The 27,595-nt window shown below is 48.1% G+C and overlaps 3 protein-coding genes across 3 annotated transcripts; 2 read left to right on the top strand and 1 right to left on the bottom strand.

The window, feature by feature from the left end:
* Positions 1–2,931: 2,931 nt before the first annotated feature.
* Positions 2,932–12,543, bottom strand: LOC128627158 (uncharacterized). The gene is made up of 4 exons (XM_053663712.1): positions 12,504–12,543; positions 11,170–11,818; positions 6,597–6,666; positions 2,932–3,031 (listed from the first exon to the last, which is right to left on the bottom strand). Exons 1-4 carry the CDS (start codon positions 12,541–12,543, stop codon positions 3,020–3,022), a joined length of 771 nt encoding a protein of 256 aa, XP_053519687.1. The 3' UTR covers positions 2,932–3,019.
* LOC119049603 (transmembrane epididymal protein 1A-like) lies at positions 3,604–4,515 on the top strand. Its single transcript, XM_037145647.2, has one exon. It carries the CDS (start codon positions 3,604–3,606, stop codon positions 4,513–4,515), a length of 912 nt encoding a protein of 303 aa, XP_037001542.2.
* GLUL (glutamate-ammonia ligase) lies at positions 11,387–20,437 on the top strand. The gene is made up of 7 exons (XM_037145645.2): positions 11,387–11,472; positions 14,266–14,444; positions 15,751–15,912; positions 17,113–17,259; positions 17,643–17,770; positions 17,962–18,161; positions 18,706–20,437. The coding sequence occupies exons 2-7, from the start codon at positions 14,279–14,281 to the stop codon at positions 19,022–19,024; spliced, it is 1,122 nt and encodes a 373-aa protein (XP_037001540.1). The 5' UTR covers positions 11,387–11,472; positions 14,266–14,278; the 3' UTR covers positions 19,025–20,437.
* The last annotated feature ends 7,158 nt before the right edge of the window (positions 20,438–27,595 follow it).

The raw sequence follows: 27,595 nt of genomic DNA, 5'->3' as shown, positions 1-27,595 counted from the left end.
TTCTGACCAAACTTCTTGCACTAAAACTTTGACATTCACTCAACATAATCATTCTACACCGTCCGTATCAGCACGATGCAGTACGGCAGCTACTAACCACACATGGCTGTGCAACACTGTAACCAGGTCTGTCCGAATGAGATGTGCTAAGAGTACACAGTATATGCTGGAGTTTGAAGACTTAGTGTGAAACAAGTGTAAAATACTTCGTTTATAATTTTCGTAACAACATTTTAAATACGTTGGGTGAAATACACTACCTCATTAATATATAGGTCACCTTTTTATGCTTTTCTACCTTTGCTGTTAGGAAATTTGAAATTACATGTGACATTTGATTTCCACAGAAGAGAAGCAGTCTAAATGGTCTTCTACGTCAGTGCTGTATGTTTGAGCATGTGTGGCAGTCTGTGCCTTTAACTAAAGTGTAAGCTCTCTGAGGATTCGAACTGTGTCCCATGCTTTTCACATGTCCTGCTGGACTCAGAATTCGCAGAATGTAGTACGTTCATGTTTCCTAAACTCCTGAGGAACTTCTTGCTCACTCTGGCCTATCAAGCCAGACAAGTGGCAGTGGCTGGGCCTGGGGACCCTCAAGCATGTGGGCTGGCAGGTGGGGGAGGTGGGTCTGGCAGGAGCCTGGCCGTGCAGCAGCCAGACCAGGAAGGGCCTCCACGGGTCCCTGTGGTTCAGCTGAGTTTTCCTGGTAAAACCGCCCCCCAGGTGCTCGGTGCCCACAGACTCAGACTGTCTGCCAGCTCTGCTAATCATTCACCCCCTTTGGCTCCCTTCTCGGCTACCTGTGGGCAGTGTCTGGTTGGGACGGGTGATACCTATCTTCAAAGTCAAGATCAGGATGTTCATGTTTCAATGAACAACATGTAGCGTTGGTGTCTGGCCAAGGTCGGGGCCTGAGTAGGGCTCTTTGTCCTCATCTGTGCCACTTTCAGCCTCGCTTTGCGGTTGGGTCAGTTCTCTCTCCTCCTCTAGCCACTGGCAACCAGCTTCTGGCTGCCAGGAACAATTGGGGAGAAGAGTGTGGGAGCTGGCATAAGCTCTGCTGCCCCCACTTCCCTGGGACCACAGCCTCAAAAGTACGAGAGGCACATTAAGAGTGGCCAAATGCAGCTGCTCTTGAGGCCTGCAGACCACGTGCTCTCTGGCCCAGCCCTGCTAATACCTGGAGGGGCAATGGACCCTATGCTTCTCCCAGAGCAAATCTGAGAACCAGAGAGAATCCCTGAGGCTCTCCCCCCGCTGACGCACAAAATCTGCCACTTTGAGTCTCTGTTCTCTAAGCACTGAGCTCTACAGTGCTCTCCAAGGGTTTGGAAAAGTCACTGAAAAAGAAAAACGGACAGGAAAGATATCCACTTCGGTACAACAGTATCCACAGCCTTTTGTGTTTACTTGAATAGAAAGTTCAACATTCAAATTTTTTCCTGATACAGGGTATGACGGTCAGCAAGTGGCGGGAGAACTGGATTTAGAACCCACATCTGACTTCTGGTCAATGCCTTTTCCACTCCCTCATGCTGCCTTCAGAAACTGCTTCTACACCTCAGGGCTCCCCTCCAGGCTATGGGATTAGAGATGATTTTCAATGTTCTCCTTTTTGCTTAGATATTTTATCTAGTTTTTCTACAATGACTATGCATTGAATAAAAACACCTAAAAGTCAAAATATAGCAAATTCCTTCAGAAAGCAAACTTATGCTTTGTTCTCCTTGCCCTCACACTCAAATCCCCAGCCCCACCAAATCTCTCAATAGCAAGAGGCCACCTGAATTACTGACATCCTCAATGGCAGAGAGAGATTTCGTTTGTCTGGAATTAAGCAGAAGAGAAGGTATATGATCAGAAGTGCTGTGTGATCTGGGTGTGAATTCTCCTCCTCTCCACCAGGGGCGCTGCCAGCATTACAGGCGCCACCTCTCTGCTCCACAGCATTGCTCGTACTATGAGATAGATGATTTTGCCCGTGACTGGGATGTTAGCACAGTTCACGTTGAGTGATAAACTTCCTCTCTCCTCAGCCATCCCAGAGAAACTCCTATTCCTTGCACCTCCTGTAATCCACCCAGAACCATTTGTAGGGCTCGGGTCATGCCTCACATTCCCTGCGCTTCATTTTCCACCATCCTCTGCCCTACACTCATCTGGCTGTTACCCAGTATCTACTACTCTGTCTCCGAAGGCACATCAGACACTAGTAACGGAGAAATGAAGCTGATGGGAAGATTCGCATTAAACTACAAACAGCCAACACCAGCTCGCTGGAGCCGCTCCTCTCAACAGTATCTGCATTTTAAGGATCATATCTTAACCCTTTGCATCAGTTGGGGATGCATCATGGGAGCACAGTGCCATGGAATATGGTGGAATAGGGATGTCCTGTGCTGACCAGACCTTACACATCTGTAGTGAAGACGTCTGTGGATGGCTGTTGCCTGTCTGCGGTGTGATGGGCCTGTGGTCATTTCAGGTCAGTGTGGCAGAAGTCAGGAAGTAGTATATGACATGTAGGTAGGGCAGAGCAAGGACACACCAAAACCCATGAGGACAAAAATGGAGCCCATGTCTGCCCCTCACCACCTCATACTTCAGTCCCAGGAGACCCACAGAAGCTGGTGCCCTTCACATTAAGAGCTACAGGCCTGCCTGGCCACTGCCCACGCCAAGGAGGTGAGCCAGCAAGACCAGTAGCAGAAAGCACGAGCTGCAGTGGTACCTGGTGCCTACACCTTCGGAGTGTGCTTAGGTTGCTGCTTCCCTCTCACCTTCAGATTGCCAGGTAATTTTCTATTTTACCAGCTCAACCTGGCACCATACAGAGAAGGGAATTCTGGGAAACATGGCCCAAGCTTAGGTTTATGCACTGCGAAACTAACTCTGTTCCCAAAATCATACCAAAATGTAGTCTTTTAGTTCCTGCAGAGATGTTGCAGTGGGGGCAGCAGGTGGGGCAAGGATGTGAAGAGGTAAGTGGAGATGATGAAGGGCGCTTTCTTGGTCATTTTCAAGCACGTGTCTACAAGAGAAAAGCCAGGTAGATGAGAAGTGTGTATTACGTGGTTATATATCCAAATGTTTGTAAATGTGTGTATATGGAAAGAAAACCTTACAACTGGACCCTCTTATGTCTGAGGGGTACTGAAGGATACTCAAGGGTGTATGAGCACCCAGGCTTCCTCTGGATATCACAGCAATCCCTATTTCTCACCCCACGGTCCTCTCTCCTGCTGCTCTGAGTGCTGGGCAGTACAAGGGGACAGAAGACATAGGAAAAAGGGATAAGTGTGACCAGAAGCACCTCTAGGGCCACTGAGGGGAGCCCCTAAAAGCACAATTATAAGTTTCTTCTTTGACAGAAGCCAGTTCCCAATGTGCTGTAATGGAACAGAACAATGAGGCTTTATGCCACCAAAGGTGTAGGCTTGATTCAAAACACACTTCCTCTTCGTGGGGGTGCAGTGGGTGGGCTGAGGTGATAAAAGTTGGTGGAAGGCGATTCTTTCCAAAGCCCAGACCTTGGAGTGGCCCCAGCGGGTGCGGACGTGCCGACTTGCTCTCCTCTCCTTCGTTAGGCAGGCCTATAGTTCAATGGGAACCTTTATTGGTCATGTGTACCCAGGGCTGTTTCTATTTTTGTACGGACTGTATCAGGCAATAGTGGTCTCCAAAGCTATGCTTGCCAGTGACTCTCTCCTGAATTCTTCCTGTCCTTCCAGGAATAAGGGAAGATGGGCCAAGCTGTGGGAGATATCCTACAGAGGTTTGTTGAAGATGGTGACCGGCTCCATCTTGATAGCTTATGAGATCAGCTGCACGAAAGGCAAGCTGACCCTGATGAACAGAGAACTGCCCCCGAGATTTATGTTCCCCAAAGAGTGGCAGCACCTCACCATGTTCTTCCTCCTCAGCCTCAGTGGCTGTGTAGATGTCACAAGCAAGAACCTGCTGCCTCGGAGGTGTGTGTTCCTAGAAAGAGGTGCCCTGGTGCTGGCCTTCTACGTACTCCTGATGCTGTTGGTGTCACACGTTCGAGATTCAACAGGGGTGGAGCTGCAGGTGCACGGTCTACTCATCTTGGTGGTGTTCCTGCTGATGCTGGTGTTGACTGTGGAGCTGTGGGCTCCCAATGAGTTTCTCCTCTCACTGATCGAGACCTTTCTGTTCCTCATGATGGGTTCCTGGCTGGTGCAGGCCGGCTTTATTCTCTACAGACCAGTCACTGGCTATCCATGGGAGGATGATGACATCAGTGACATCATGTTTGTCACCACCTTCTTCTGCTGGCACATGATGACCAATGCTCTGTGCCTGTTGGGAATCTATGGCATCTCTTCCTTTTGGCTCCGTCGTTGGCATCCCAGCTCAAAGCTGACCAGGTCCAAAGAAGCGCCATGCTGCACGAGCACTGAAGGACCCGCCTACACACTGCTGCCGGAAGTGGAGCACTCAGAGAAGGATGACCAGGCTCAGGCTCCTCTCCTCCCAGAGAGCTCACCCTGAGACAGGGCCTAGGATGCCCTGCCCACTGTCCACCCCACCTTCCTCTTTGTGGGTTCTCTCAGACGTGGGCATGGTAGCCTCTTTGGTCCCCAAGTGAAGGTAATGACCATGAAGGAGAGCAGCTGGTCTTCATCTGCTGGTACACGTCCTGTCCCTGAACCTCTAACTGCTGAGGGGATGAGGAGAGAGGGGGCTGAGAAAGGAATGCTAATGGGATTGGAGTGGTGGGGAGGAGAGGACCAGGGGACTAGAGAAATGTGCAGGAAACGCCATGGGGTTAGAGAGTGCAGTACAGGGGCCCTTTGAAGGGGAGAGCAGAGTCCAGCGGCCATGCCGTCTACCAGCTGCTTCCCCAGGCACAAGCAATTGCCTTTTACCTGAGGGAACAACGATTTCTTACCCTTCAGAACTGGAATCATTCAGGTGTCATCCTGATAAAGAAGGGCAGGTACTTCTGTTTGCTCACCAGAGTGGCGCCACCACGCGGAAGTGGCACAAACAGAGTTTGTAATTGGTTCACACAGGCTGAAACTGCGTTCTTCCTGCCACCACCACCCCCACCCAATGTTTAAGGATTGGCTTAATTTCAAATTCAAATGAATAAAGTGAGACTTATTAATGCTTTAAGAGAGCAAAACAGCAATATTTATAGAATCCAAATGCTCACTATCTCCCCAACTTCCTACTTTCATACTCCTATTCCAGCCAAAGCGTAATTCACCGTCATCACCTTGGCACGGGTCATTTACCAGATCTTCCCCGTGAGTCTCGGCCAATTTCACTCCCTCGCATCTCACGGAAAGCCATTCCACAATCACATTTTTATCATGCTGGGTACGCAGCACAAGGCCCACCCCTACCTTTACCCCACCGAGCACCCCCAGGGAGCCCTTCTCCACCCTGACTCCTTCCTTCTAGAAACTCCGAGGCACTAACACTAGACCCACCCGGGTAATTTGTTCATATGGCTGACATGCTTTTCTTTGTTCTGTTTCTGAAATCGTTCCCCTCGGGGAGGCCTCTCCTCACCACCTAAAGGCTAAGGACTCGGCCATAGCAAGTCACACACTTTTCCTTCCAGTACCTCTGCCTGCCCTTCCTTCTGAGAGTGTTGCCGGGCGGGTCAGAGGTTCTCTGACGCCGGGAGACACAATCATCCTAAAGCCTAATCTGTGAGAGTCACGAGCCCACTCTCTTCCTCGTTCCTGGGATAACGAAATCCCCTATGCTGTGTCTGCACTGTTTACTGTTAATTGTCTTTTAATCCTCACAAGCATTTCTAGGAGGAACCACCAGGCTGACTTGCGCAAGTCTTATAGTTACTATGAGGCAAGACAGGAACCCAAGGGCAGGTGTGTCTGACTCAAGCTAGTGACTGTTCTCTGGGTCACATTGATTTTGCTAATGGCAATGGAGAAGGGAGTGATTCTCAAAATGAAACTGATAGACAAAAGAGAAGGTAAGTGAGCCGCACAGCGTAAATACGGTAGACCCCGCTAAAAGTCGTCTCTGTCTCGCTTTCTGTCCCCCACCCAGCCCTGCCCCCAGGGTTTCCTTTGGAGAGTCTGCCAGACTCTCAGCTTCTGCCTGGGCCTTAAATTTCTGGGCTCAGACCTGAGGGCTCAGACCTGACGGCTCAGGGTAAGACTTGCTTGTGACCAAGTTTTCTGATCCTTGCCCATGTTCCCTTGAAAGTTGATTCCTAGGCTCTTTTCAATGACCTTTCTTGGGGGACCTCCTTTCTCATCACACTGATAGGAGAAGGCTCTGAAAACCACACATGTGGCACTGGCCAAATAGCTGAGTTGGCTAGAGCACTGTTCCAACACACCAAGGCTGCGGGTTCTATTCCCAGTCTGGGGCACATGTAGGCGCCTACTGATGAATGCATAAATAAGTGGAAAAACAAATTGATGTCTCTCTCTCTCTCCAAACAAAACAAAACAAAAAACCCACACATGCTGCTTGCTGCCCATGTCTAGTCTGTTAAAACCTAATTTTATAATTATAAACATCTGGTAATCAACTGATACCCCCCCAAGGCAATATCTCTTAAATATCCAGTATAGCTATTCACTTACTATATTTGAGATGGGACAGGGAGGTCCGCCCTTTGAAGGCCAGTCTGGAAACAACTTCCTACTCTTCGGCCTGGAGGGAGACATGTAATTCTCACAAAATTCCACCAGAGGGCACTACGTCCACGCCACCCCAGCCAAACCTCCCGCTCCCCAACCTGGTAAACAAATCGCTCAACAACGGATTTAAAAGGGGGGGGAAGGCAGGGAAAAGGAGGTCAGGAAAAATACAGAATCAGTCTAAGTATTGCCCAAGCATCCAGAAAACATACCCCAGGGCTGTTTGTTTCCCATTAAAATCTGGCATAAGAATGTGAAACACACTGGGACTCAAATCAACTACAGGGATGGGGCTGAGGGAGGAAGGACGCAGGATCCAGTTGAGGTTATCTTTGGGAAAAGCACCAGCTGAAAAGGGCACACTCTGATCCAAGCAATGTTTTGACCGCAATGCTCAATCTCCTAAATGTTTTCATAAGCTTCAACAATGCTCCCATCAATCCAGGGAAAACAAAGATATACCTACATGTACACTGAGAATAAGGAAGAGAGTTATCTATGAATATCCCAGCTTCACAAAAGTGAAACTAGCAGCAGAGTATTGACTATGAAGTATGATCTCCAAAGAGTCCTTAGAATCCGCCATAAAGCCCTTCTGGTTTCTGGTCATCTAGCTGTTCACAAAGAATATATACAATGTCCACAATATAGAAGGCACTAAAACCCACAGTGTAGGATTTAGAGGTAAACTGATAGGTCCGTGCACTTGGGACGTCCCTCAGTGGGTACGGCAGGGATTTGGTTGTTCTAGGGGCGCTGGTCCAGGAATGCACTGTCCACAGCCTGACACTAGGAAAGGGAAAGAAATGGGCTCCCACAGGAGTTACGACGCCTTGGAAACACACAGGCTGTGAAGTACTGCACTGTAGCAACTTCAGCAAACTACTGAGTTACCGAGGCCTCAGTGTCCTCGTCTTCAAGGCATAAAACTGTGAAGATCTAATTCCAGAATTGCCTGGCTTTCATTTTCTCAATAAGACTTATTTTCCCATGTTGTTAGCTAAGATGAACTTCATTCTTCCCAACTCTCCAGGCAAGTTTCTTATTGGGAGACATGGCTTGGGGTAGGGCTAACACAGACCCAAACCTTCAGTCCTAACATGCAGTTTGGGAAATGGAGTTTCTCCTGTATTTGAATGATTCCAAGGGGCTTTCAACAAGACTCAAATCAGGCTAATGAAACATAGCTGAGATTCAAACTCCTCATTCCCTAATGTGAACTTAAGAATGTCAAACAATCGGAAAGGACATAAAGATCAAATTCTCTGAGTTAGGTACTGAACTGCGGTAAAACCAGGTCTTTGCTCCTTTAATTGTGTAGTGAAATTTGAAAGCTTGGCCACCGGCAGCTTCTTCCCTAAATCGGGCCTAAGAGCAATGACATTAACTTCCAAGACTGTTTCTTTTCTTCTTTTTGATTTTCGTTTTAGCCTTATAGGATGGTTTGTTCTTTTGGAAAAGAACTGGTGTTAGTTTATTTAATAGCTTACAGTTTTGATTGGGTCTCCAGGGTATTTCTGAAGTGTGCATCTCAGGTATGTGCCTTTAGCCTGATTAAAGAGCTTTGTCGAATGCCTACTGAAATCATCCAGACATAGGGGAAATTCCATTTCTCAAATGACATGTTATGGCTGAAGGCTTGGGTCTGTCTGAGCCTCACCCCAAAGCTTCTCTCTAAGGAGGGGAAGGCACCTCAAACTACCAGATGAAGGGCTTCCAACCTTCGGGGTGAGAATGGATGATTCTTCAAAAGAGATAGAAATTTAGTGGTAAACTCACAGGTAAAACCCAAGGCCTTCTAAGGCAAGGCCTTCATTTCAGGCAACAGAGCAACACTGAAAAAATGCTTTTAGTCCCTGGCCCACTCCTTGGATTTGGAACAAATTCTTTACCTGAAATATTGCTCTCCCACTCCACCTACCCCTTGGACATAGTGACTCTATGCTAAGAGGCACAAACTCGACTTTGGAGGGGTGGGGAACGGGGGTGGATTTCAATTTGGGGAAGAAGAGGAAGGAGAACAGAGGGCAGCGGACACAGCAAAGCCAAACTGGATGAAACAGGCTGTTCTACTTTTAACTTCTCCAAAAGTGGTCTGGGTTTCTGGGGGCGAACCAGTTTGTAACAGGCCGTTTTCTGCTTTTTCTTCCCCCATATGCTTTTAAGCTTCCCTGGTCGGTCCTTGGACCCGTTCAAGCATGATTTCCGTTGGTTAAGTAAGTGTAGGGTGGGCAGAGGAAGACAAGCTTCTTGTTCCCTCCGGAACGACTCGGCAGTCATGTATTATGTTGCTGGCCCTCACAAAGTATGTCCCTGGTCACATGAATGGATCAAAGCAAATCCACTTCCATTCTTGGAAAAGCAGCTCAAAGCACTAGCCCTCCCGGTGCCGCTGGCGTTTCTGTGTGTTCAACAAACATGACTTATTGAACACTCTATCCTGAATGCTCCTGGGAAACTAAAGATGAAAGAGCTACTCAACGAGGTTAAGATACCTAGCCAACAGGATGCCATAAGCTAGAAAAGCCAAACTACCCTTGTTTGTACTATTCCACGTCCCATTATGTTTAGCATCCCCATCTCGGATGCTGGATGGAAGTAATGAGTATAGAGAAGGCTGTAGATTATGCTTAGGCAGTTTGACGTCTGGAAACCAACATCTTTTTTCACAAGAACATCACCTTGCACCTCCTCCACTACCCCTCTTCAACCACTTAAACACAAGGCTGCACAGAAAGAAATGGAAGGAAGACAGCTATTAGCAGGTCTAGGCTCCCTCTCATAAACCAGTGGAGAGTTACAGAGTTAGAAGGTTGTGTAGAATAGATTGTTATGGGAAAGAATCCAATCTCTTCAGGTTATTTTATCCTGTATTAATCATATTACTGTTTTCTAAACACTATGTTCCAGGTACTATCCTCCTTCATTTGTATATATTGTCACAATGAATCCTTACAGTATTTTGGAGACAAGGAAACTCGGGTTTCATGTGACTTAGCCACATGAAAGCCCAGATGTAAACCTAGGCTTGTCCGAGCTGAAGCCCAGCCTTCAACAACCCAATGCAGCCCTGGAATGTGGAATCCCTTACACTGGCAAGGCGCTTTGCCTGGTCCAGAACGTCTCCTGTCCGAAACATACTCAAAGCCCTTTTGAGAGGAAGACTGCTTCTGTCATTTTCAAGCACTACAGCGTTAGGCACACTCTTCAAGGGGAGGGATTTTGACCAAAGAAGCCAAGTTCTGTGTGTGTGTGTGTGTGGTCACAAGCAACATTTATTTTCCATATCTGTGGTAAAGAATAACCAGAAGAACAAACTTCCTCCTTTCCTCTTTTAAAAAAGGCACTGAAAACATGACTTGCTTGCCTTCAACCAGAAAAATCTCAGAGTCTCAAACACTGGGGATCCTGAAAGATGCAAATCACGGCCAGATACCATCAGGTAGATTTCAGGGAATAAAAATAGAGAATGTTTAAGTAATAGAACTGATTATATATATATATATATACAGTTCTATTGTGCACATACAATATTTCTATACATATTCTATTATGGTTGTACATATATATACACACATAATTATTGTGCATCTGTTGAAAGCCTCCATTTCATGATTGTGTTCACCTATACCTCTTCTTCACCATCACAGCAAGGCTGAGGAGGAAGGGGTACTGATTCTCATTTTCTGGGTTAAAAAGAAGACGCAATAAATCACCTTAAAGCAAAGCCAAGAGAATTTGCTGAAGGAATCCTACGTTTTCAACCTACCCTGGGAGTAGGCAAAGGCCTCCCGTTCCTTTCAGCTGCCCTTGGGGGCGTTTGCACACAAGAACTTCAAATCTGGTGGGCAGCTCTTACAGTCCTCTCGTGAAGACCTTTATTTGCAGACAAGAAAACGTGGGCCCAGAGAGGCTTGCTTTAGGTTTAACAGAAGGGAATCAGAAAGGTCTCATGACTTTGTTTCTGCCCCTCTCAGGTTCCTCTCTCTGTGGACGATACTATAAACACGGCACACTGATGAAAAAAGCGAGATCGCAGACTTCTGGTCGTTTCCCCAAACCCACCGAGAGCCGACTCTTCCAGGCCTACCTCCGCAGGCCCTAGGGCTTTCTGGCCCCTGCGCCCTTCTTAACTTGGCACCAGCACCGAGAAGGGGGCTGCAGGCGGGGTGGCTCTCTAACAGTAAAAGGCAAATTTATGTTCCGGTGGGTTAGAATTCCCTCAGGGAGCTATGGGGCATGCCGTAGGACCTCCTGAAAGAGAGGACTCTTTTGCAACATGATCCAACCTGAAGTTTGCAGGGGCGGAGGCTGCAGGAGGCTTGCTGGATGCTTCCAGAGCCGGGTATGGGCTCCGGGGACGCTCAGCGGTGGCGAAAAACAAGGCGGGGTCCTTCCCGGCAGGAACTCGCCCCTCCTCCGGCAACCGCCCCTCCTTTCCGCCCCGCCCCTCCTCTCCCCTCCCCCCACCAGCACCCCCTCCCCTGTACCGGCGCCCTTCCCCCACAACCCTTACCCTTTCTTTCTTCCCGGGCGCGCCGGCCCCCTCCCTGGAGGCGTCCGCTCCTCTTGTCGCCCAATGGCCGAGGTGCCCGGGCGCGCATCAGTCGATCCGCCCCGGCTGCCCGCCGCTGGGAGCCAATCAGGGCGCTGGGGGCGGCCCAGGCCGCCGATAAAGGGTGCAGAGCGGCGGACGGCTTTGCAGAGCCGAGGATGGGAGAAGAACTGAGGGTTTAAATAGCATTTCCAGCTTCCTCTCTTCTCCTCTCCGCACCTCGCTCTCACGGCCTGCCCGCCCTGCCGCCTGCTCGCCCCCCAGGTAAGCGGCTCGCCGGCCCGGGGGTCTCGGAGGTGACGCAGGCGGCCCCCGCCGCCTCCCGAGCTGCATCGCTTGGCTTTGGGGTTCGGCCCCTTCCCACCTCCTGGCCCTGTTTGGAGTCTCGGCCAGCGGGTAGTCCCGCGGGCCTGCACCGCCTTTGGCTTGCGATGGGTCTGGGTTGGCAATGGTGGGCCGCGCGGGTAGCCAGGATTTGAAGAGGGCGGGGACTTGTTTTGATCTTCCTTTGGCTGCTTTCGGCCCAAAGCGCCGCCCCTGGAGGTCGCTCTGCGGCGTTGTGTGCAGGGTGGATGGAGTGGCTGGTGGCTCCTCGGGTGAGCGCGAGGTCCTACGGTGGCAGGCCTTGGCAATTAGTCATGATCTTGGTGATCTTATAGTCGCCTCCGTTGAGACGAATGACCGTGTTAGTGCAGTCAGCTCCAGCCTCAGTCCCTGTGACCTGCCACTGTGACTGAACAATGGGGACCCCCCAGCTACGGCGTGCTAGGGGCGCGGCTACTGGAGAGGCCTGGTCTGGCTGGGTAGAGTCGGCGGCGTCTCGCTGTCCTCCCGCCGACGTCCCCGCGCCCCTTCCCCCCACCCCTCCAACCTCTGCCCTCGGAGGGGTATGGCGCCCTCGGCCAGGCCCTGAGATCCGGACCCGGGCCCAAGGGGCGGGACTCCAACTTTCCAGACATTTCGGTTCGAAGGGGTTGCACTCAAAGTGGATTATCCCAACCGCCCCGAGGGTGGCACGGGGGGATCCTCCCCCAGCCGCAAATCCACGAAGAAGGCATCGAAAGAAAATGAAGACGACCAGGAGTCGCGGACCTTAGACCTCCCCTCCAATTGCTTCGGCTTTGTCGCCTATACCGTGAACTCGGGAGAGAAATCGCGAGTCAAGATTAAGACCTTGAGCCACCAGCCTGCGTTTTCTGGCATGTCCCGGTGTGATCCCGATCGCTCTCTGACTCCCTCGCCCTCTCCCGTATCCTCTCCATGTTCGATTCCCTCTCCGTGTCTGACTCCCTCACCCCGAAGGCTCCGGTCCGTGGACCAGCGAGAGCCGGACATGGAGGACAGGCGCGAAAGCCACTCCAAAAGGAGAAGGGCCAAGGAGGGCACCCCCAAGGATACGCTTGACCTTACGTGGCTGGGGTGAGTGAGGAGGCAGGGAGGAGGACCCCGAGCCAGCTGCCGCTGCAGAAACAGCTCAAAACTGAAGAATCCCATTTTTCTCCCCATCGGGTCATCTAGCTACGCGGTGGCACCAGTTGATAAGAATAAACAACTAGGCTGTTGGCGACCAGTTCATCTCAGAAAAGAACAATCTGTTACCAAGGCTCTAGGAAGAAAGTGTGGCTTGACGTGGGGGAGTCAAGTTGGAGACTGGGTTGTAGTTTCTCGTGGGAGCCGGAGGGATCAAGGGATTGCTCCTTCTGGGCTTATTAGTAGGCAGGTATGGGGATGAGGCTGGGATTTGACCCACCAAGCCTTCTAGACTCCCTAGGCAAATACAAGGCCAAAGACTTGACAGATGAAGTCCTCTTCCCTCCGGAGAAGGGTGAAGCTGTTGGAAGAGACGGTTATGTTTTCAGCTGGGTAAACATGGACTGTTGCCCATAGAAACTTGTTCACTGTACTTCAGAGTTGCCCAAGTCCCAGGAGGAGAACAATATGTTCCCTTTCTAGCCACCCTGGGCCGCTGACAGGGCAGGGAGGGACAGAACCGTTTCCTCTTGGGTTTTGTGGCTTCAGAGTGTCTTCTCTTTCCGAGGTTTTGCGGTGGTGGCTTACATACAGCTTCTAGAGTGCCTCAGCTTTTGAAAGTCCACATCTCTTTCTTGCATTTGGAATTTTCCAGTGGGAATTTCCTAATTCCTTGAAAAGTGCTAGTGGCATCTCAAAATGTCATTCCCCAATGAGCCTTTTGGCTCCAGTGGATGGAAATTACGGCAGGGTGCATCTGAGATTCCAACTCCAACCAGCTGCTTCTACATCTTGGTGATAGAATGACTGCAGTTCTTTTAAGGGAGCCACCAGCCTCTTAAATCTAGCTAGCCCCTTCATCCTGCCTACCTCGTGGGGGGATTGGTCCCGGGGGTTTGGAGGAGCCTTTAATAATTAACATGCTCCCTACTGTGCCAGGCAAAGGGCAGACTCACCCCAAGACCATAGCAGCCAAGCCTTTCTGTGTCTGGATTTTACTTGTATTAGGAGACCACGTCTGTTCAGTTAAAGTCATGTTTCTGAACTTCTCTATCAGCTTTTTTGGTTTTGAGTTATTTTCTCCCCTTACTGTCTTCGTATTTTTAAGAAAAAAAATTTCCCTGCCTTGGCTGCCCTAAGAAATTAGAGCTTAGCCCTCACAAGTGTAGATTCTAGTTTGAGGAAGCCTATAAGGAGCTTTTTGTCTAATATAAAACTTTAGTCCCCCTGAAAGCAGAATAAATAAATACACCATTGAGTCTGTGACTTCTTGATTTCATTGTTCTTATTCAAGGAGTCCTACAGAAGATCAGTTTGGAATTGATGTTCTTTTTTTTAGAAAAATATTTCATTTATTTATTTTCAAAGAGAGGGGAAGGGAAGGAGAAAGAGAGGGAGAGAAACATCAATGTGTGGTTGTCTCTCGTGTGTCCCCCACTGGGAACTGGCCTGCAACCCAGGCATGTGCCCTGATTGGGAACTGAACCGCTATCCTTTGCCTCACAGGCCCACGCTCAGTCCACTGAGCTGCACCAGCCAGGGCTTGGAATTGATGTTCTTAGTTGTTTTTTTTTTTCCTCTCACCAGCACATCTTCCACCATGGCCACCTCAGCGAGTTCCCACTTGAACAAAGGCATCAAGCAGGTGTACATGTCCCTGCCCCAGGGTGATAAAGTCCAAGCTATGTATATCTGGATCGACGGCACCGGAGAAGGACTGCGATGCAAGACCCGGACGCTGGACAGTGAGCCCAAGTGTGTGGAAGGTGAGAGAAGGCAGAGTGGGGAGTTCGAGCCAGGCAGAAGCCACATCGGGGTGGGCAGTGGCCGGAGCCCAAGCCTCTAGATTTGGCCTCTTTGTTATTCTGTTTGGAAGCTTTCCGAAGGCAAGGCTTTTCAGCCTTCATTCAATCAACATGAAGCTCCGACCCTGCCTCAAAGCAGGGCAACAATGGACCCCTTTTTTTAAGTGGAATCTTGCATGTAAGCCAATAGAGAGAAGACAAAAGACGAGAAGTGTGCATTGGGGGAGGGGGCTCGAGACTGCTGACTTGGTTATCTTTCCTTAGTTGGCTTAAGGCACCCCCCGGGGACCCCGTTGAAAACCACTGCTTCAACCTGACTGACACACTTACTGTACAAATTTTAAGTAACGGTTTTTGAACTCGTATTGCCGGGGCTCTAGACGGCAAAGCAAACACCCCAAAGTGGTTTCTTCATCAGACTAGCCGTTCGCTTGCGTTTTGTTGTTACCACTGTTGGAAATTTTTCTATCATCTGATTGCCTGTCCCTCTAGCAGTTATGGTGTGAGTTGTAGCCCTCATTTTTTTTTCTGGTCTAGAGTAAGCCATAGCCCTCCCTTGGGAAAGGGATCAGAGGATAAAAACTGTCACCTCTTAACCACATTTAGGATAGCTTCCTCTTTGGATAATGTCACTCGAATGCATGAATGACCATAACGTAAGGCATCGGTTGCGCTCCTGCTGTGTGGTGAGGATTAGGCACTGGACGGGCAAAGGTGTAAGAGTCTGGTCTTCACCTTGGAGATCTCGGTCAGCCAGGGAGAGGAAGATACCGGTCTTTAAACACAGCGAGTAAAGAGGATGATGATGGGGAAGCGTCTTTGAACCAGTCATCCTGCTGCTTGGCTGTTTCCTCATCTACAAAATCAGAACACAGCTTAAGCCACAGCGGTCCATATACACAGTCGGGGAATGGATTAGACAAGGAAGCAACACACATGGTTTAGCGGGGCAGTCGAGAACCTTTGTTTCTCCTATTTCAGTATTTTAAATGACGACTGACTCACTGTTGATGTCAGAATATTTCAGTGTGTCTCCTTGTTGTCCAGTGGTCTTCTTTGAGGAGGAAATAATCATTCTTGGGTTGTTCTGGTGACTATTTCTTTTAAGGAAGAGATGCGAGGGTGTCCAAAGTGGTGGTCATGCATCACTGAATTTATGCAAAAGAGGGTGTAGACCTTTAGAGGTGTAAAAGCCAGTGGGGGATTGTGTGCTCGCCTGGGAAGCTGTGCGTTTCTAACTTGATTTTTCCCTCTTTTTTGACCCCAGAGTTGCCCGAGTGGAATTTTGATGGCTCTAGTACTTTGCAGTCTGAAGGTTCCAACAGTGACATGTATCTTATTCCTGCTGCCATGTTTCGGGACCCTTTCCGCAAGGACCCCAACAAGCTGGTGTTCTGTGAAGTCCTAAAGTACAACCGAAAGCCTGCAGGTGCGTGTAGGATAGATGTGGGTGCCCCCACCCCAATTCACAAATGCTGTAAAGGAGAGGGAGGAGATACTTGCAAAGTTAGTAAGAAAGTTAATACGTGCCCGTAATTGAGAGCAGTTTGATAGCACCTCTTGGTTGCTACTTCATTCCAGACAGCTGGTTTTCTTCTATCTGTCCCCTGACTAAAACGTGGGCATCTTTGTTCATTGATAACATGCATTTGCCTCAAGGTCTCTAACTGCGCCTTTGGGACTTGTCTGGCATGCCTCTTGCTCCCAGTTCTCAGCCATTCAACTTTCAAAACCTTACCTATGTGAAGTCTCTTGCTGCACTTTGCCAATGAGACCTTTTGGTGAGTCTCTTAATGACTCTGAACCTTAATTGCCTTTGTTTTGAGAGGCGGTGTCATATGGGGGTAAAGGACGTGTACCCTGATGCCAAGACAGTCATGGGTTTCCTGGCTCTGCTGCCTGCCTTGTCCCCTGGGCAGGTCACCCAACATCTCCGAGCCTCGTTTTCTCAATTACAAAAGTGGAGGCTTGTAATACCCTTCCAGGTTGTTACCAAGACTCACTTGTGGATTTTCCTTCCTATAGCACTCCTAACGTGGTTACCAGGACATTGGTACACAGCCTATGATAAGTTTGCATTTGCTTATTTTAAAGTCCCCATCCCGCTTAGAAATGGTTTCCAGTTGAGCTCATCTCATTTTAATGTTTTTCTTTTGCCCCGGCCTATAACTCAGCACTTTATCTCTCACCTGGAATGCGTGGTTCTTCATACACAAATGATTTTTCTCAGTAGAAAGTGTAAATTTGGCTCTAAAAGCCCAAGAGTCTCATGAAGTAGCAGTCTCATGAATAGAGGGTTTAAGTACCTGGCATTTGGTACTTAGAAGGTGGCCAGCATGCTGATGGGGTAAAAACTTGCTCTGATCTAGATCCACTGTCGTGCGACTTGATTTTAACTTAATCAGGAACCTCTCCACAAATGTTTAATTACAGCTTGTCCCGTTTTCCTCTCTTATGCTGGTGGGCCACAGAAAGGTTCACACAGGCTCAGGGTCAGTTCAGCTTGTACTCAACACTTAGGCTGCGTGGATTTGGAAGAACTTTCTCTTTTTCTCCATCAGCACCAAGATTTGGTATATTTGTCCGTCTGTCTCTAAAGGCATATTGACTCTGTTTTCGTTTTCTCTAGAGACCAACTTGAGGCACACCTGTAAACGGATAATGGACATGGTGAGCAATCAGCACCCCTGGTTTGGAATGGAGCAGGAATATACTCTCATGGGCACCGATGGACACCCCTTTGGTTGGCCTTCCAATGGCTTCCCAGGGCCCCAAGGTGAGTCCCGTTGATGAGAGATGAACCTGCTCCTCCTTCCCCAGCTGCTTCATTGGTGAGGCAAGTCTCTTTCCCCAGGGATGGTAGTGATTCCTTGCGGGTCAGAAAGCTATAGGAGTGTCCCTTAGACTGGCTGGAATAATACTTGCCCTCCGGTTACACAGATCCAAACATGGATGCTTAGCCATTGACATTGAGGGAAAACCTTGCACTTCACTCAGGTGGGGTCCCCTGTCCCATTCACTGCCCTCCTCCAGGCGAAGGCAGGGTCAGTGGTGATTCCAGGGGGCCAATGTTAAGAGCTTTCTGATGACCGACGCTGGGTCTTGCTTCTTAGATGGAAAGGGGTGTTCTCTTAACATTTCTTCTTGCTGTCTCCGCAGGTCCGTACTACTGTGGCGTGGGAGCCGACAGAGCCTACGGCAGGGACATTGTGGAGGCTCACTACCGGGCCTGCTTGTACGCTGGCATCAAGATTGCAGGGACAAATGCCGAGGTTATGCCCGCCCAGGTAAATGGCTCTAGTCCCCCGCTTTCCCCTCCTGTAGGCAGTCTCAGTAGCAAGGGCTACTGCTGCTCCCGTCCTTGACCCCAAACCTAAGAGGCTGGGTGGACTTGAAGTGAGAGGGGAGGGGATGTTGGAGGTTCTGAGCGGGGTGAACAGGTGGCTTTATTTTTAAGGCCAACCTTCTCGTTCTCTAGTGGGAATTCCAGATAGGACCCTGTGAAGGAATCGAGATGGGAGATCATCTCTGGGTGGCGAGGTTCATCTTGCACCGGGTGTGTGAAGACTTTGGAGTGATAGCAACCTTTGACCCCAAGCCAATTCCTGGGAACTGGAATGGTGCAGGCTGCCACACCAACTTCAGCACCAAGGCCACGCGAGAGGAGAACGGTCTGAAGTGAGTGCCTTCCCCTCCCGGGTCTTCTTATCTGTGCAAGAATCTTGCGCAGGATTTTATGTTTGCAGATGAGTAAACAGGAGCTCCCGCTTTGGACCTTAGCTTTTTGCACTTGGCTTCAAAAATTGTTTTCTAACCCTGTCATTCTGTTCCTTTTTGAAAAGGGCCAGAAATACTTCAGGAATAAGGATGCGGATAGGGAAAAGTTGACATAGATTAATAGCATTTGAAAATCTTTGATAAGAACCAAGTAATAATAGAAGCGTGTGAATGAACTTAATGCTTAAGGGTGGGAAAAGGTCTTTGATTAGGATCTTTTCATTCAACAAATATCCTCTACTGTGTGTCCAGCGCTGTTCTGAGCACTGGACACGCCAGTCCCGAGGCAGGTATATACTCAACTGGAGGGAGCCATGTTGAGGTGAACTGGAAAAAGTCTTTGATAGAGAAGTTACTTCATTCTTGGCATGCGTTCCTGCTCTCGTGCTTGAAAGACAGATTTCCTGGTGACAGGCCGGACCCTCACCTTCTGTGTTTCCTGTAGGTACCTTGAAGAGTACATCGAGAGGCTCAGCAAGCGGCATCAGTACCACATCCGAGCCTACGACCCCCACGGGGGCCGGGACAACGCCCGGCGCCTCACCGGATTCCACGAGACCTCCAACATCAACGACTTTTCTGCCGGCGTGGCCAACCGCAGCGCCAGCATCCGCATTCCCCGGGCTGTCGGTCAGGAGAAGAAGGGTTACTTTGAAGACCGGCGCCCCTCTGCCAACTGTGACCCCTTCGGGGTGACAGAAGCCCTCATCCGCACGTGTCTTCTTAACGAAACTGGCGAGGAGCCCTTCCAGTACAAAAACTAAGCGGACTAGACGCGCAGCCATTGAACCCCTTCTAATTCTTCAACCCGCTCCACTCTCGTGCCACCCCCCACCCCCTCAATTGTCATAATAGCCGTAACTCAAAGGGCAGAGCATCAAGGTCTTTTTGTATTCCTTCTGCCCAATTAATATCTCTTGCTTTTTTTGGCCAGGTTACAGAGGTCAGGTTCTTAATCTCTTCACACACACACACACACACACACACACCCCTTTTACCAACCCCCCATCACTGAAGCTTCCTAGTGCATTAGTGGAGAGGGGGCGGGGAAACATAACCACTGCTTCTCTTAATCAGATGTTTGTCCAACAGGCGTTAGCTATGCGGACAGTGAGTATAGTGTTTATGAAGGGAGGGGAAGGACCTTTTTCTTCTTTGAGGTAGCTGAAGGGGGAGGTTGGGGGGCTGGGCTTTTACTCTGTGGCTAGGTTAGATATTCCTTCCCCCTTGGTGGAAGTTCCATTTCTTAGAAGGCTGTGACCAGATTTCTCATGGAAGTGAGAATTAGGAGAGGGGAATGTGGGTGGCTGGCAGGAAGGTGCCCCTCTCTGTGCTGTGCTTCCTGGGCCTGGGGCTAAATGCCCTCATTTGAAGATAAGCTCAGCGCAAAGGAAAGGGATGGATCGCTCTACCTTAGAAGAAAAAAGCTCTCATTCCTTGGTCCTCCACCTATAACAAATCAGAGTAGTATTTTTATATTTAAATGCAAAAACAAAAAAATTATATATATATGGGTGTGCAGATATATGTGCTTTTTCTAAAGGAGGAAAACCATTCTGGTCATCAGGAGCCGAATTGGAAGTGAGTAGTGTGGTTAGAAAAAGGCTCCTTTTGAGTTGGGGGTGAGGGTGGAGATGCTTGAAGAATTGGCTGTCAGGGGCTGTTAAACCCTCACTACCATTTAAGGGTTTCTCTGTGCCCTGCCCGCCTTTTGGGAGGGGGTGGGCACTGGCTGGTTAACAGGAAAGAGCATGGATGGCAGCTGCGGTCACCTGAGCCCCCTGGCTTTGGTGTAAAGACACATGTCTGCACAGGGGTTTAGAAATAGGAGTTGGCTGGTCAACTTGAGCATGTACGTTACTGACGGGGTGATGGGTTCTTTTCCGGGGGACAGCATGTCACTAAAGCAGGCCTTTTGATATATTAAAAATTTTTTAAAAAGCAAAAACTTTAGATTTTAATCATATCGGTAGGGATTTGAAGACTTTAACAGAATTGCTTGTTTGCTTCTCCTGTCCCTGTCTCTGCTTTTAGAGGGGAGGGGACAGGACTGGGGTCAAACGCTGGTAATTTTGTATCTTGGTGTCCCGTTCTGAGTGAAAATACTCCTTTGTTAAGGTTCCAAGGAGGTTTTTTGTTTCTTTTATAATAAAAAATAAACCCCACCTTCATCTCTATGTCCTCCCTACCATTCCTGGCTGTTTTTGTGTTGGTTGTGGCTGTGGTTTTTTTTCCCTTTGCCCTGACGACTTCTCATTGCCATGTACAGTATGTTCAGAGTTAGGTAACTCCTTGTAAACAAATTGAACTGCCCAGAGCAGCTCTAAATCAGCCTAACATTTATTAGATCTGACTTGATTTTTTTTTCTAAAGCCCTATGTGCCATTTCACTCTCCTACCACAGATCAGGAGGTTTTTAAGGAGGCAAAGTAAGCTTGGGTTTACCTGCTCTTAGAATTAAAAGTCCTGAGTCATTGCCAACCAACTCTTCCCTGAACCTTGGGTATTTGGCAGCCCTGGATGAAGGTACACTCAGCTCTGGAGTTTTGTAGTGGGATACAAACCCCTCACCCATCCAGCCAAGCCCTGTGGTCCGGAACTTGGCTTTGATCTACCCTGCTGTAACATTGTTTTGAATACCCCTCTGGCTTAATTTTATAGCAGCCTCAAGTATTTGTGTTATTAACTGGTCTTGCGTTCATCCTCTGCCCAGTTGCCCATGATTCATCTCAATAACAAATACTGACCACATTGCTGCCCTGGTTACAGCCTTCTAAGGCTGGGTGTGTGCTCAGGGCTGGCCAGCCAGGGTATGTCCTGGATATACCTTGACTTGCACTAGACCCATGAGCTGCATAGGATTCCCCCCAAAAGCTCCATGCTGACACCTCTGTGCCCTTGCTCTTTGTCCCTTTACCTGGAATTTCTTCCACCTTATCCTGCCTCACTCCTTAGTTCCTCTCTACACCAGGCTGGGGAGGAGCTCCCTCTCTCTCTATAGTGCTGTGCACGTAACTTCTAGCAAAAACACGCAACACTAACCCAAGGTACCAGCTAGTGTGGGCAATAGTAATGACTTTTTAAAAGGTGGTATCCTCAGTTTCAGTGTTATTGGGGCCTATTGCAACAAACATGACTGTTTTCTTTGGGCAAGTGTATATTTTGCTCAAGTTTTAGGTATTTTTTTAATATTTTTCTCAGATGGTTGGTCCCTGACAATTTGATTTTCAAAGCAGGATGGGTGATCTTACCTATTGGTTTGCTGGGCGTGGTCCCAGTTTGTACCTACAGTTTCAGCGTGATTGTTAATGAGTGCCCTGTGTTTTCCTGCTGTTGCTGATAAATTATGTGTTGGTTCTTCCTCAACTGTAGTTCTTCATCCTCTCCCCAGCCTTTCCTGAGTCAGCCCTATACTTCTGGGGGGAGACTGTTCCGCACAGTGCAAGTACTTGAACTTGATGGAGGCAATGACTTGAGCACTTTTTTTTTTCTTTTTTTTTGCTCACTGTAACCAATTGCCTGACAAAGATTACACGGAAAAAAATTCTAAGTTAAAATGATTTAGGTGCAGACAACTAGAATTAGTTTCAACCAACAGGTCACAGTGCAATTCCCTTGTATTTCACTGGGTTACATAGTAACTTTATCAGATTAAACGATGACAACCAAGCCTTCAGCCTTAGAGAGAGGCCAGTATTCACGAAAGGAGTTCTCCACATTAAGCGCGAGTTACCCTTACATTTCATCCTGCTGACCACTGGATAAGAGCTAAAGGATGATAGCAGAGGCTAACAGGAATGTTTCCTGCCAGGGGCCAATTACCGAGTCAGATCTGTGCGCCTGGGTGGAATGACACACTCGTGGATGAAAGAGGTTCCTGGGCAAACACTTGGTTCTGAGGCTTCACCAGTCTCACCAAAGGCTGCACTTACATCATTCCAGCTGCTGCTTGGCCCTTATGCCCATAAGGTGCAAAGTCTACAAAGTAACTCGCTACCCCACAGAAAGCTCATCACTCAACAGAACTTTCTGACAACTCCATGGAGGCAGAAATCCTGCTTTTCATCCCCAGGACTGTATCCCCAGACCTATCATGGTGCCTGCAGTACCTGTTTAATGAATTATTTTTCAGTATCACTTTTGTGAACTAACTGTTGGGTGGTGTCAAACGCTCATGAGGTCTCAGCCGTTTGGCTGTGTTTTAACCCTGGTCACAGCACTAAGCAAAGTTCTGTTCTGAGCTTTTAAGGACTCTGCTGGCTTGGTGGATTCTGGATGAAGGTGGCTACCAAAAGCCTCCTGTTGCTTTATGAGTTATAACTAATATAAAGTAGCAATTCATCATGTAATTCCAGAGGTTTCTGGTAAATTGCTACTGTAAATAGTTTGGGTCGATAAGGGCCCTTCCTTTAGCTCAATAACCAACCACTCATTTTTTAAAAAAATGTCATACTTGATTTTCAAATATTCAACTATGTGTTCATACTCATAGGTACAATATAAACATACTATATTTGGATTTATGCATATATGCACACATTAGGTTCACCATACAGGTGTCCTACATGAACCTTTTGCCAAAGAATATCTTATGAAGGAGAATGGAAGCAGGACACCAAAAGAATTCACTGGGCTGAGAAGCTGTCGCTCGGCAGGGCACAGAAAGCTATTGGTAGTCTTCAAGCGTGGTTCTGCTGCAAGCCACCCATTCTAATTCTGCCCTCTCCAGAGCTTCATAGACAGGAGGTTCCTGGGCATTGTCGCCTATCTGCCTGTAATTCATGTCCCAAAGGCCCTCAGATATAAGGGGGTGGATGGTGTCCTAAGTCCCATGTCACAGAGGAAGTATCCACGCAATTGCTGGTGTTCGATGAATTGCTTTTAGCAGGTTGTCCTCTTCGTCGTGGGTCTCAGGTTGAGCTACTTGCATTGTCTTGAGATTGTAACTTGTCTCAGCTCGCTCAGCTCCTGCAGCATATGGCCCCCTTGGTGCATCTGCTGGCTTAACCTCCCATGGGCACACACTAAATCTAAACTCTGCATGGAAGCCTTTCTGTATTTGCTTTTCAATAAAGATTCAGGATAACCGCTCCCTTGTTATTATTAACTGCTCTATAGACATTAAATGGAAGAGGTATTCAAGAGCCTCCAAATTTAATAAATAAAATGGGGGCCAACTAGGCACTATTCTGGGTGTTTTGGTGCAAACATATGAATGAAGAGGTCAAGGGAATGGAAATTCTTCTTTTCTTCATCATGTCTCTCCTCCTCCTGTAGCTAAAAGAATGTCATTGGCATCAGTAAGCAGTATGAGAAAGACTTCAGGTTCTATTGCTTTGTATACTAGCTATTCTCAAATGAGCTTGTGAGCCATTTCAGCAACTTTACTCAAATAATATTATAGTACCGTATGGGGAGGGAGGAGGCTTTTCGTGGGAGAAGTGAACCCTTGTCTGGGGTCTGGGAAGAATTCTCAATACATTAGGAGCTATTATTAGGACAGAGACAGTGCAGCAGGAGAATCCACTTCCCCGGGGCTTTCTTCACAAGAGAGGGCCATGGAATAAATGTAATGGGATTTTTCCTCCCAAACGAGCTACCACCAGATTCATAGATTCATTCCTAGGTGGGCTTAGGATCCAGAAACTGCCAACCTCTTACCATTTTTATAGACTAGCTCACTTAAGGCACTTACCCAAGGAAGCCTTCAGTAAATTGTCAGAGAAAGGTCACTACCAGTATCACTGGCTAAAGGAAGTGAATAGAAGCCTGGGGTGGGGTGGGGGTGAGGGGCAGTTTATTCATAAGCATTGGTCTTAAATGTTGATGGTTCCCACTCCTGTAGTTAAGCCCCAATTCCCTCCTCTTCCTGATCTCAAATGCAGGATAAACAGTTTATTCTTTCAGGTTCCTCCCTTCGCTTGAGAGGAAGCAGGAACATAGTTAGGCTAGCTGGCATTAAACAATTTACTTCCGCAGAAACTTACATCATTTTTACAGAATCAGCCTGAGATGAATTCTGGACATCCCTGAAATTCCCTCCAGATTTAAATACATTGATTGGCTGCCTCTCACTTACCACCAGCTGGGGAGCTGGCCCTCAACCCAGGCATGTGCCCTGACTGGGAATCGAACCGGCAATTTTGGTTCACAGGCCTGTGCAGAATCCACTGAGCCACACCAGCCTGGGCTTAAGATGCAGCATTCTTTGGAGGCAAAAAGACTTAGGAGGCAACATTTTTGTATGAGTAGTAATAGGAATATTTAACCATAAAATGATTGATGTTGGTTACTGCTTTTCCTTTCTCCTGCCAAAAGCAGGAGGCTGCTCTGGGCACCATCCAGGGAGCCTGGAGCAGAGAAGAAAGGCAATGTCTACAGAGATCAAAAAAAGCCCCAAAGTGTGGGTTTATGCATGTGAAGTTGATTCTTAGATTGGATTCCTATAGGCCTTCCAAAGCCAGCTGCAACATCTGCAAGTTCAACTCTGCATGGCCCTCCATGAGATAGCTTCTTCCCATCAAAAATGCCCTTGGTAGTCATTGTAACCCTGAATTTCAATGTTGGGAGAGGACAGACACACGGTGATTGATTCCCTCCTGGCCCTAGGCTAAACTTTCTCCAATCCTTAAAAAAATGACTTGAAGGACAAGTTCTTCTGCTACTTAAGAAACACAGGCAAGTCCCCAGCAGAAAGAATATAAACCCAGAAGTCCCCAAAGATTTCTGTGTTCTTGCCACGGCAACCCCAAGAGGGATATTAAGGTGCCTCATTAATATTTCTGCCTTAATAATCCAGATCTGGGAGCCAGGGACATCATCCCGGGCACAATGTTAAAATAATGGATTTCCAGAAGTTTGAAATATTGATATAGCCCTGCCCCTTTGTCTATACAACTATTGAAAAAACAATAAACACTTTCAGGGGCTACTAAATGCATGAAACTACTGCAAAGTTTTTAGGAGAGATGCTGACTGAGAATTCTAGACATGGTAACAGAGGGTGTAAGGAATGGAGACTCTTGGTCTAGTCCTCTTATTATGTAACCTTTGAGTCTCTCTTTACCAACACCCACTCCCTCCCTTGTCTCTCACGTGTTTTTTCTTTTCCTTTGAAGGAATTGGAAAGCTCCAGGACCAAACTTAAGTCTCAGGAGAGACTTAGATACTGGTCCTGCACTTGAAACATGTAAGCCCTCTCCTGCTGATCCGCCTTGCACAGAGTCCAAGAAAGCCAAGAGGTGCCAAGCACCAGGTGTTTTCTTTTGACCCTGGTCTCCCCCCAGCCTGGCATGGCAGGCAGCAGGAGCTATTTTGCTTTCATAAGCTTATTATGTAACCAAGATCTTGAACAGAGATGCTGAGCCAGCTTGGAGGTCACAATGAAAGGCGGTGGGGGGTGGGAGGTGGGCAGAACAATCAACGAAATAGAGAATATGGATAGAGAGCAGGAAGGGAGAAGGAGAAGGGAAAGAAACCAAATAGAGGGGAGAGTGGAGACAGACGGAGATCATAATGTGCACTATTTGTTTATACGTCCTTGGTCTCCAGTGACAGGATAGGCTACCTGAAAAGTTATTTGCCCCTCATTTTAATGGGGCAAAGGGGGCAGCCCTTAGCTTACACTCTGTGAGGAGGTCGCTGAGTACCAGCCAGCTGCCTGCAGGCATCACCCCAAGGTTCATTGGTGTCCCTGTTGGGGACTGCAGCAGCCTGGTGTGGTGTAGTACAGAGTGTTCCTAGTGGAAAACAACAAGCATGACACTGTCTGCATTCACCCAGCCTCCATGCCGACTGCATGATTTGGTGAGTGAGGGAGCCCCAAGGGGCCTGGAGACCTGAAGCCTTTTTCTTTTGTATTTTAGAAGATGCTAGCCCACTACGGCTCACTTCCAGGAATTTGAATATACACCAGGAGCAGGTGCCACAGATACTTGTTTTGTTTTGGGGAGGTGGCAAAAGTTATGCTCAGTAACTGAGTTTGTATTCGCCAGGTTTGCTGTAGGAATTTCACAAGCCAATAACAGGCAAGATAGTATTTCTTAATAAGCAAACTTTAAAAATAACATATTCCAAATGAATGACAGACTAACCATACTATTGTTCTAGCAGCAATAGAGTCCAAATTTAATATAATGTGTACCTGTTTATACCAGGAGGCACTCAGGAGAGTCAGTGTCCTACCAAGAGCTGATTTCCAGCTGCCAGCACAGAAGTAAAAGTCCTCTGTTGCTAGAGCACGTTGCTAGGAAACAAAGAGGCCATGTTGGTAGAAGGGCTATTTTATTCCAAGGGGTTTCACATGAGGCTTATCACCACCATCTAAAAGGAATGTCTCACCAGGACAGGAAAGAATGTGGAAAGGGTCTTTGAAGAGTTTTTAGGTTAGGGAAGAGTCACCTGACCCAAACTAAAAGTCTCAAATACTCCTAGAAAACTGTCAGTATTTATAGCCTAAGTGTACCCTTGCCAGAGTTACATCTCCATGTGCTCTTATAGATAAGCTCCTGGTGAACCCCACAACTGGGCTGCTCACTGCTTATCAATGACAGCAGATGTAGAATGATGACACTCTGACATGACTTTGTTCACTCCTACATAGCAGCAGTGTGGCATAATAACATCCTGACACAACTTCACACACATCAAAGCATCAGTGGGTTCTCTGTTCCCTAGCAACGTACTCTAGCAACAGAGGACTTTTACTTTTTTTTCCCTGGCAGCTGGAAATCAGCTCTCGGTTGGACACTGACTTTCCTGAATGTCCCCTGGTGTAAAAAGTATGTACCCCGAGAAGAATCATTTGAAGTGATGAACCTTGAGTAGGAATTTAGCTGCTGAGATGGACTCTTCAATGTCAACCGAGGGTCCAAATTTTATAAATAATAAAAGCCTAGGGACCGTTTGCTGGGAGCCTGCCCTTACGTACTCTGTACACAGGGAAGAACCTCAGCCTGAACCCTCAACTTGCCCGCACTGTTCCCTGCAGATCTAGACTGAGTCAACCACTGCAAAAAGTTCCTCATTGGTCTTTTGATTAGTGGCCCCAGACCTGCCCCATCCAGTCAGAACTGCACATCTATATCCCCATTGGCATATAAACCAACCAATCAGAACTGCCCTATGATGACCAATCAGAACTGCAGGACTCAGACCAATCAGAACTCGACGATTTTGGAAACTATATTTGCATAAAATCGGACCAATTGGGAATTGGGGTGAGAGGAAGCTTTATAACCGGAGGTCTCCGGTGTGGTAGCGCGGACTTTCGTTTTTTTGCGAGAAGCTTCTGGGGTTTGTGTGCTTCGGGTCCTGTGTCACCGGAAATGCGTCTC

This window comes from Artibeus jamaicensis, unplaced genomic scaffold (genome assembly GCF_021234435.1).
Source record: "Artibeus jamaicensis isolate MK-2021 breed Jamaican fruit bat unplaced genomic scaffold, CSHL_Jam_final contig_327, whole genome shotgun sequence".
Classification (NCBI taxonomy): domain Eukaryota; kingdom Metazoa; phylum Chordata; class Mammalia; order Chiroptera; family Phyllostomidae; genus Artibeus; species Artibeus jamaicensis.
Note: the sequence above shows the minus strand (reverse complement) of the source record. Positions and strands in the feature narration are given on the sequence as shown.